Source organism: Labrus bergylta, chromosome 9 (assembly GCF_963930695.1).
Source record: "Labrus bergylta chromosome 9, fLabBer1.1, whole genome shotgun sequence".
Lineage (NCBI taxonomy): Eukaryota > Metazoa > Chordata > Actinopteri > Labriformes > Labridae > Labrus > Labrus bergylta.
The window spans coordinates 29,327,681-29,338,498 of NC_089203.1; the positions used below are offsets into that span (position 1 = coordinate 29,327,681).

The following is a 10,818-nucleotide window of genomic DNA, read 5'->3' on the forward strand; positions in this document are numbered from 1 at the left end:
AACCACTTTTCAACCCAGTCATGTGACCAAACCAAGATTACATGGAGCACCTGTGAGCCAGACAGAACATACTCACACAGCTTACATATGGCCTCCACCCTTAAAAATACACTTACATCTACAGGTATGTCATGATGAGGTCAACTCCATGTCTGACTGCACAGATTTGTTTTTTCAACAAAACAGTCATAGTTTGATATACTTAAAAAAAAGTGTTGCAATGTGTCAACTAATGGATTTATGATGAGGGCATTACATTGATCAAAACTTGTAGGTTAATTTTTTAAAAGCAATGTGGAGGTTGGTGCCATAGCTGATTGTAAAAGGCGTGGTTGGCTCACATGAGGGGAAACCTCTTCAGAATTAGCTGATTAGCAAGACGTCCACATGACACTGGCCAGCTGGCGTGACCCTGTCAAACTCAAGGAAATCCTCCACTAATCCACCCCCGCCCCCCACCACGCAGTCAGCCTGACAGGTCACCTGTACTGTAATTAGATCCTCAGCTTGTGTACCCGTACTGCTTATGGACTTTGAAAGCTCTTTTCTCATTACACTCCATCTATTTTTTGACGAGGAATACATCCCCGGGCTCTAAATGAATCTTGATGTCTTTGTTCCTGATATCATCTCAATGTGAGGATTGTGGGGGGCACTCGGTGAAATAATGCGTCGACTTCTCTGTGTGCATGTATTCCTATGCTGCCTCAGTATGGCTCATCCCTTCTGTCCATCCCAGTGCACCTGTGTCTTCCATGGACGTACCGATGGAGCTGGAACCAGGTAAACGGACTCTTACAGTCTTCTTTTATGACTACTTGTATGGTGGTTGATTTAGAAAAGTCATAAAATGAATTAAAACTTTGGAATAGGGATGCCTAAATGGCTCAACTTCTTTATATCAATGACTTTATCAATGATATCAATGACTCGTGTCTGGCTGCCCAAGATGGAGCATCCCTTATGAGATTAGTCAGACATTTCCTAGCGCCCATGCTTTAAAATGTGCACACCTGTTCATTCACACCCAGGGCAAAGTTATGCTGTGTGAGATCCACTCTGAGAGCCTGCCACTCTGCATAAGCTGTGTGATTTCTTCTGTTCCAGGCTTTAAAAATATAACTAGATACTGCGAATATGTGGGTAGGGTTAGGAGAAAGAAGCATTGAGGTACAAAAAGCAATTTCATTATATCACTATCCTGGAGCGTGCCTATGTGTGTTGGTACCTCGTCAAAGAGTATTTTTCTTAAGACGTCCTAAAATGGACAAGGAACCAAGCTTACTGTAACATAATCTTTTGTCTTCTTCAGTTCCAGTTCATTGACCAGTTTATGCAATGGTAGTGTGCCTATCCCAGAGTGAAACTGGACCCAGAGAGAACACAGGCTCTTTGATTGGTCATACACAACATATTTTGTGCATTCATACACAGTTTTAAATAGACAATACTATTTGTAAATTTTGGCTTGCGAGGAATTTCATTGCAAGTTTTTTTAACTTCCCCACATCTATAACTGCACCTTTAAAGTCCCAGTGCAAACAAAATGGAGAGAGGGAAAAAGGAAATGCACTTTTTGTTCCCAAGAGTGAAACTCTGAGTATGTCCAATTTGGATGAGCACCAATCTGCAACTTGTTCTGTAGATGTTAAAATTAAGGAAAAGCAACATTAACACCAAGGTTATAAAAAATCTGCTTTACACTTGGCAGATTAAGTCTATAAATGTTCTTTGTCAATAGAGGTTAATATTAAACACAACAAGGTATACGTTGTACAATCTGTACTGACATGTATTGACATAATGTACATTCCCTGGCACGGTACCAATCCTGTTATATCGGAGAATTACCTAATTGTCACCTTCGTAATCTGTTGGTGCTATTTCTTCCTGTACCATGCATCCTTTTCCTTGCACTCAAGTTATGGCGACGAAGACATGACAAAGTCAGTCCAGCATCTTTGACAAGTCCAACATAACAAAGAAAATGCTATTAGCATATCAACAAAAACTGCATACACTTCCTTAGGCTGGTTTGGTTTAGTAATGGGAATTTTCACTAACAAAGAGGAAAGGTTGATTTGTCCTCTGTAGAGCATGGGGATATCGCAGTACTCGCAGTGATGGAAATTAAAAATTAGATTTTTATTAAACCAGGAGTATTTCCATTGAGCTACAAAAATCTATTTTACATGTGAGTCCTGGCCAAGCGAGTAGCACACAATGCTCACACAAATAACAAACAACAGATTCATAACGAAAATACACAAGGCAACAACATTTGCACCATTCAGTAATAAAACATGTGCTAAACTGGTCAGATGATCCTTAATCCCTGTTTTCAAAATCTCCCATACCAATACAACATTCAAGTTTGAGGTGACCCTGTAGCTCAGACCAACATGATGGAGCAAAACCACCAAATGCTCTTTCACCAAAGACGAGTTCTATGAATTTCATACATGATGTGTCCATGACACCAAAGGTTACAGCTAGCTTTCCTCCTCCTGCAGCATAAGGGCAAGAGGTCAAACCAAATGATTACTCAATATTTATGATGTTAGTGAGTAGCTGAGAGCTTGCCCATTAGTGTAGACTACAGCCAAGTCAGAAAATGATTCACATTACAATGGAGAGTTTTGATGGTTGTATGGATGGATGGATGGATGGATGGATGGTTGGATGGATGGATGGTTGGATGGATGGTTGGATGGTTGGATGGCTGGATGGATGGATGGATGTATAAATAGTTGGATGACTTATAACTTAAACCTCGAAGACTAATCCTTCAATTTTATAATTTATCATCTACTAACGTGATCTTCTAGTCCATAACAAAAGCATTAAATGTGTTTTATCTGTGGATTTAACAATTAAACTTCCTATTTCTTTCATTTCCAGATCTGTGCTCTGCAATGATCCAGACATGTCTGATATTCCCGTTAACGTCCCTGTGGACACGGTCAAACTTCGCGTTGAGAAAACAGCAATACGACGAATCCCAACAGAAGCTTTTTACTACTTGGTGGACCTACGCTATCTATGGATTACTTACAATTCCATAACCTCCGTGGATACTGCAAGCTTCTACAACCTCAAAGTGCTCCACGAGTTGAGGCTAGATGGGAATATGATTTCTATGTTCCCTTGGGAGTCTCTGAAAGAGATGCCCAGGCTGAGGACCCTTGATCTACACAACAACAGAATCTCTAGTGTCCCCATGGAGGCAATCCCATTCCTACTCAGTATTACCTACTTGGACCTTTCCAGCAATAAATTAGCCACCTTGCCCTCTGAGCTCATGGATATCTGGCCCCCATTCAATGGAGCTGCCGTCTCTACTAATGCCTCTCAGAAAGTTGTGTTAGGTAAGGATAAAGGTGATTTGGTTTCTCTGGGTAAAAGGGGCAGAAAAGGACACATGGTGTCTCAGGGGTCATTCATAATTACCTGAGGAACTTTATTCCAACACCTTTTAATCTATTTCTGATCGACTCCAACATGCCCTGAAAGTGAATGCTAAGTCAAATTAGCTTATTCTAAGTAGCGGTAGAGTTGGTGCCAAATGTAGGATCAATTTATGGTCCTAGTTGATGGCTGAATATTTAACACACTTCTTTTTGGCAATCCAAGGCATGGTCAAGTTCAGTTGAACACAATAAGCCTATCTAACTGACTATGGTATTCCTCAAGATAGTTTGACCTTTGACTAACAATATTTTCCATTAATTGCGCATTTGTTCCTATTACTAAACACAAACTCTTGCTAACTCTATTTACATTATAACATATCCAAAAAAGATTTAATGTAATTTTATCTCTTGCAAAAGACAGATCAAGTGCCAACATTACAGTTCTGGTAAAGGTCATTTTAATATAATTTTAAAACACATTAATGACTCTGAACAGCTTGACCCTGTAGATTTAGCATGTGTGAATTTGCAAATGATTTCTTATAAGAGTTATTTGCTATAAAAAATAAAGCTGTGACTTACTCTTTATCACTAAAGAAGCATTGAGAATGTGTAAAAGCAAAAATCCAAAACTGAATGTTTCGATTGAAAGTGCAAAATATCTAACTATATTTGATTAAGCTAAAAATCCACAATTTATATTCAATATGAGTGTGCATTTGAAGTGACTTTCGCTATGATAGGTGAATTGGCCAATAGTCATTCTACAATTGTCTAGTTTCAGCTTTCCTTCAGCGATTTTAGAAGAGCAGATTTATTTCCTTTTAGTGAATTTAACTCAATTTATAAATCCCAGATGTGTCTTATTATTACTTGATTTGCACTTCAAACCCAGGGATGGCAGTCTTTGATAACATAGAAACAGTCAGTACTTTTGTACATTTACAGCTTTGGCAAATATGAATGAAGTCAACACAGATGTACAGTAATAGCAATAATTTTAGGTTTGTCATTAAATCTTGTACCAATGGTACCACTTGCTCATTGCACTGTCCTCCAAGCTGACACATGTACAGGTGAAAGGAAAAGAAGAAGGAATATAGCCAATGGGAATTTTAAATTTGTGTAATAAACTTGGGCACACTGGGCTGAAAAAGGTGGTTTCAAAAGGGTCAAGAATCAAAGCACACAATTACATGACGTCTACATCTATGTGGTTTGTGTAATGAATGTAAAAATAATTTTTAATAATTTTCAGTCCTCTGAAGTGAAACTATTAAAACAGACTCATTGTGCTGTGTTTATATTTGTCAGTATTATTTGCATTGATCCTCATAGATCTATGTTTTAACTGGATATATTTGAGCAAGTTATTCTCCTTTGTATTCTATTAGCATCATCTATGAGACGGGATAGTTGTTCACTTTTAACAGTAATGTACAGACGGTGGGAAGAAAATTGTTTATAGGGTGTATGAGGGCAAGGAAACCAATGCGTGTTGAGAGAGGTCCCTGTGTGAACTGGTGTACCCAAAGGAGAAACAGGATTAGGTTGTAGAAAGAAAAAGAAAATCAGTGGACAAGCAAAGCAGACGACTGCCTCTTAAGCATATTTTAACCATTTCCCCTTGTTTTTTTACGAGAGGTATGCTTACCTTCAGGGTTTTACATTATTTGACAATGTTATCTAAATTAAAAACAAGTGCTTTTCAAATATAAAGCAAACACATTGAAACATGATTTGGTCATCTTCATTTTCAGCTTGTAAAAAAAACTTGACTTTTGTATAACTATCTTTAGCGTTCTGTTGAGATTAAAGCGAACAAAAGGGAAGTGGAAAAGGTGTTTGCCACACTTTGAAGGAAGGCCAAAGCCAGCTTAAGGTGCTTTGCAACTGTTAAGGCACACTAATCTGTTTAAAGGGCTTTAATATGCACCAGTACATGTGCTCACCCATTGTGTGCCACAGGTGTGAACAGCACCTATTTCATGCCAAACAAATGAACTTTCTATTTCGAAAAAATATATATATGTTATTCTCAGATCTATTGCATCATTTTAAAAGTTCAGATGGATCTCATGTCAATAGCAAGAGATTCACATTTGGCACGTTCTCAAACCTGTTCTGCCTCTTTACCTTTGTTGTGTTTGACAAGCTATTGTTTGAAACAGCAAATAATACATTAATTATCTAATCTTTTCCTCGTCAGGCCTCCAAGATAATCCCTGGTTCTGTGACTGTAAAATCTCCAAGATGATTGAGATTTCCAAAATGACTGTCACCCCTGTGGTTTTGATGGACCAATTCCTGACCTGTAGTGGACCAGAGAACCTGGCAGGAGTCCTTTTCCAGCGCGCTGAAATAGACAATTGTGTAAAACCAACAGTCATGACTTCGGCAACCAAGATCACATCTCCTTTGGGCAGTAATGTTCTCCTGCGATGCGACACCACAGGGTTTCCAACACCATCTCTTCACTGGTCTAAATCAGACGGTTCCACAGTCGACAACACAGGTAGAGTTTTTTACAAGTCAAGCTTTTAACAAAATGGTTATAAATTCATTGAGACTAATCCCTTCAGTTACTTAAATACTGTTTAAATCTTACCATTGCCTGCTGTGTAGGAAGAATTAAGGTGTGCGGCATTAGTACCAAAAGGTCATTACCCATTCTTAAGCATGCAAAGCTGTCCAAGACTTGGTAGGGCTAGATCCATGTTGACATTTGTGTTCTTGTTCCACTCTTCAGTCCAGGAATCACCTGGGGATGGCATCAGATGGTCCATCATGAGCTTGACTGGAATATTGTCCAAAGACGCGGGGAACTACAGCTGCAAAGCTAAGAATGTTGCTGGAAGTGCAGTAGCCACCATTTCTCTCTCCGTTGCTGGGTCCATCAGTACCACCATTCCTCCAGTGAGCACTAGCAATAGTACTGCACCAACTAGCCAAGCCACAACATTAGTTCCCCCAACAGACAATCCTAACTTGTCGACCGTCACACTCACAGTTCCCCCAAGAACATCAACCACAATAGCTGCAGTAGTCCCCAAGAGGGAGAAAACTACTCCCAGCAACATTATACAGAAGGGCTCGCTTAAACAAGGAAAAATCCAGCAAGGCAGTAATGGGAGGAAGCTTGCAGCAGATGAAAAGAGCAAGAAAAGTGATTCAACAAAGTCAGTGAAAGACTTCAAGATTGTAGAGGAAACGTCAGATAGTGCAGTGTTGCTTTGGACAGCAGATGGAATACCAAATGATGCCCCTCTCACGGTTGTGTATTCACCTTACGGAGAGGATGAAATCAAAAGAACAGTGGAGACAAATGCTGGAAGCGGAAAATTGCTCCTAGAGGGATTGTCATCTGGGATGCAGTACTCTGTTTGTCTCATTGCTAAAGGAAGTGCTGCTGGAAAAGATCCTTGTGTTGACTTCTACACATTGGATAATGTAGAGGATGGAGGGCAGAACCAGCTTTTTATCATCATAAGTGGCATTGCCTGTGCTTTGGTTTTGCCTCTGATCGCATTGTTGCTCTACAAGATTCTTGCTCTCTATTGCAAGGTTAACAACCCGGGATCGGACGAAGAGGAGCTTGAAAAAGAGAGCTATGTCAAGTTTGAGACAATTTCAATGAAACAAAGGACCATGAACCCTCATCCGACTGAACTTTGGGCAAGGAGACAGACTAATGAATCAGAGCGAATGCTTCTATGCTCCAGGTCGAGCATCGACTCCCAGATGACATATAAAAGTGACAGTTCCCGATCAGAGTATCTCTGTTGACATCAGGAATCGACTGCCAATTCCCAAAAGCCATGGCAGTAACATCTTCTTGTAAATTATCATTATTTGCCTTTTATGACACTGATCAAATATCAGGCAGGGTTGGTAATTTTCTCCAGATACACTTTTTAAGGTTTTGGTGGAAATTGTCTTTAGGTCCTGACAGACATTAATAACTCATGTTCTCTGAAAAAGGAACAAACGAAATCCGTCATCTGTATCAGTTGTAAGCCTGAAAAAACTTCAACCAATGTCTGCCAAGAGGTACCAATCTGATGAACCAATAACGCCCCCTGTCTCCCTGCTCGTTCTCTACCCCTTGTGTGCACTAGCCCACACTCACCGATGACGGAGTTTATACTGTAAGTTCGTCGTTAGCTTTTATGAGTAGTTGCTGAGAGCTGAGGTCCGCTTCTGGAGCAACAGCGCTCTTGCATGTAAGTGAGGGGCGTGGCTTTTGAGGGAGCTCAGAGGGGAGGGGGTGGGTGTAGACGGAGCACTGAGGGAATGCTACTTTCAAAGTTCAAAGTCATGCTAGTTTTCAAAAATTACCAACCCTGCCTTTAACTATGGGTTTTAAAGAAATCATTTTTGGGGATTGAATGGCGGTACACCATTTCTATGTGTTTTAATCCACTTTTGATCAACAAAGATTAATTTAATGATCTCAAAAACTGTAGTTAACATGGAAACATTCACTGGAGGTTGTTCAAACTGAACTTTTACAGACTCAATCAGATAAGCCATCATGTATTTTGGAGCCTTATATTTGATAAGTTCACCCCGGCATAGAGCACTTTTTGTTGGACGTAGAACCACACAAGGTGTTTGTCATCCAGCTGTCTGTGGTGTTTAATTCTTAACGCAAATGCCAAAGTGTCAGATAAGAGTGTTATGTGGTGTAAATGAAAACCAATTATAAAATTCACATTACATTTGGAGCATAATTGTTTTCAGCACCAAGCTGTTGCCTTAATTGACAAGAAAGTACTGTCAGTGTGTTTGATAGAATGTGTGAGTTGTCTTATAAACTCTGCCTCTTTCTATGAGTTTATGTATGTACCGGTACATGTTAATTTGTCTATAAATGGATATGTATTTTTGTTTTTAATAAAAATAACTTCTTGAACTTTATCGTTCTAGCATGTTTTCTAAATTTGAAGTCATGCAGTAAGTCTCTCAGATTTTTCTTTAAAAGTTTTTTCTTTTAAATTGGGGCGGCTGTGACTCAGTTGTCAGAGTCGCTCGTCTCTTAACCGGAAGGTTGGGGGTTCGATCCCAAGCTCCTGCAGCCACATGTCCGATGTGTCCTTGGGCAAGACACTCAACCCCAAGTTGCTCCCGCTGCTTGACCTGCGGTGTAAAAGTGCTTTAAGTAGTCAGAAGGCTCGAAAAACGCTTCACAAGCCCAAGTCCATTTAACAATTTTTTTCTACAATCTATGGCAAAAATGACGTGTATATTTGATATAAATAACCATTCCTCTGTTATATCATTTACAAGAAAACTTCTAATGCCACCAAAATTAAAAATAGATCAATTTTGGTAAAAGTTACTCCGGCATAAAAGAATCCATTAAAAATCCCACTTTCCTTTGTTGCGCTATAAAAACTGTTAACTAATAAAAATAAAAATGGAAACTACTGAAGTACTTTGCTCTGATAATCAGCCCGCAACTGATTTTGACAGTGTGCTCAGTCGCGTCTATAGCAGGTGAAACTAAATATCAGTGTTTTATTTCATATTGAACACTCAGTAGTTATGATCATGTGGTCTTCCTTGTATACCATATATGTGTGTACTGTTTGCCAATGATTTCAATATCAATAAAGAATAGAGGCAGACACAGGAAGGTGAATATGAATATATCACAAGTGCTCACTCAGTTTAGAACAGGAGCAGACATGTTCATCCTGAAAATCAATAGGTCACAGTTGTCACACTCTCTGGACATCTGAACAGACGCTGCTGTAAATCCTGATAAGATGACGGGTGGACCTGGAAAACTGTTCCCATGGATACCTCTATACCACCAGCTGAATGTGCCTGGGGCCCTGAGTAATCTCTAATACCAGCTGTGCTGTTATCATGGCAACACCCAGGCTGTTTTTACAAACAGAAGGATTGGATGGCAGACAACAATGGGCTGGGATGTTTATTATAGGTAAACTATGAATGAATAGAAAGGCAGACGGAGAGAGAGATTGAGTTATAGACAGGTAGATGGACAGCTCTCAGTGCTGAGAGGACCAGAAGGATAGAGAGGGAAATGGACATAACATAATAGAGAAATGGAGAGACGGATAGAGATGATACAATATCTATTTGAAATTAAAATCTTCTTTTATGAGGTAACATTTGACCCAGGGCTGGGGTCCATGAAAGCCACTCCAGATAGAGCAACTGGTAAGATACTGCTCTAGAGGCTTTACAGTTGCATCACAAATCTCTTGGCAACTGGGATTTTGTGCCATTATAACAGTCCAGTGGAAAACTGGCAGCTCAGAGTCACAGACAACATAACAACAAGGCTAAAAAGCAGCTCAAACACTGCTGTTGTTGTTGAATCTTTTTGATTATAATAGGAGATAAATAAGTCTACTTTGGCAGATTTCCTTCTACTTCCACCTTTGTTTTACTGGATGTATCCAAATATTAAGTAGTTGAAAGGTGTCAAGTTTCTTGTTCTGTTGAAGAAAAAAAATGTACTCTATGGTAATCCAGTGTTACAAGTCCTCTCTGTCCACCAAGGTCAATCACAAAGGTACCTCCTAAGACTTGACACCGGTGTTAGCAAAGACAGATGATCTGGCTCTTACATTTCTGCGACAGTATAAAAAGCTCATAGTTGGAGACATTTTGAAGAGTAGCACAAAATTCCTACAGAGTAGACACCGCTTCCTCTTTTACACTGAATATTTTAAAGCAAAAAGAAATCCAGTAACTCATAGCCTCCACTTCCACTACAGCTGACCCCAATCCTTACACATTGACCAAACGTTATGACTTTTTACTGTCATCATTTCAAACCTGTTAATGCATCCATTTATTGAATTGTCATAGCAACAGAGGGCTGTAAACTTCCCTTAATTTTCCTCTTAAGGCCCTGTGTCCACTTGGTGTTTTTTCCTTGAATGAAGCGTTTGTGCGCTGCACGTCCGTCCTGTCTCTATGATAACGGTCTGTTGACAATGGCCGCTGTATGACCGACACTGACTCACTTTTTACTCAATGTTTTATATTTGAGAGTATTAATCAAATTTATTTTCAGATCAGACACGGAGAGGATGTGGGTACAAGACACGATCCGGTAGGCGGTAATCGTACATTTTGGAAAAGAGCGCTGGAGACGTCAACAGCTCCTTTCTGAAAAGTTGAAAGCTTTTCAACGTCAGCTCTCGGAGCAGTCGCACAAAAAAAGGCGAAACACTCGGAAAAAAGACGCAGAGTGCTGCACTTTTTCTCCAGACGGCTGCTTTTTGCTGTGAATGTTCTCTACTCATTAAAACAATTGTAAAAAAAAATGCTGGCGTTCAGAAAAAAAAACGCTAGGTGTTGTTTGGTGGCCAAGTGATGTTTGGTGGTTACAACAAAAACAAAATGTTGTTTTTTCTCAATA

The 10,818-nt window shown here is 39.6% G+C and overlaps 1 protein-coding gene across 1 annotated transcript; it reads left to right on the top strand.

The window, feature by feature from the left end:
• Positions 1 to 474: 474 nt before the first annotated feature.
• Positions 475 to 8,349, top strand: lrit3a (info leucine-rich repeat, immunoglobulin-like and transmembrane domains 3a). The gene is made up of 4 exons (XM_020645077.2): positions 475 to 783; positions 2,902 to 3,368; positions 5,623 to 5,928; positions 6,163 to 8,349. The coding sequence occupies exons 1-4, from the start codon at positions 668 to 670 to the stop codon at positions 7,197 to 7,199; spliced, it is 1,926 nt and encodes a 641-aa protein (XP_020500733.2). The 5' UTR covers positions 475 to 667; the 3' UTR covers positions 7,200 to 8,349.
• Positions 8,350 to 10,818: the final 2,469 nt, after the last annotated feature.

Coding starts and splice junctions, on each gene's coding strand:
- lrit3a (XM_020645077.2), top strand. CDS start 668: ATGCGTCGACTTCTCTGTGTGCATGTATTCCTATGCTGCCTCAGTATG. Junction 3,369..5,622: donor CTCTCAGAAAGTTGTGTTAG/GTAAGGATAAAG, acceptor TTTCCTCGTCAG/GCCTCCAAGATAATCCCTGG. Junction 5,929..6,162: donor TTCCACAGTCGACAACACAG/GTAGAGTTTTTT, acceptor TCCACTCTTCAG/TCCAGGAATCACCTGGGGAT.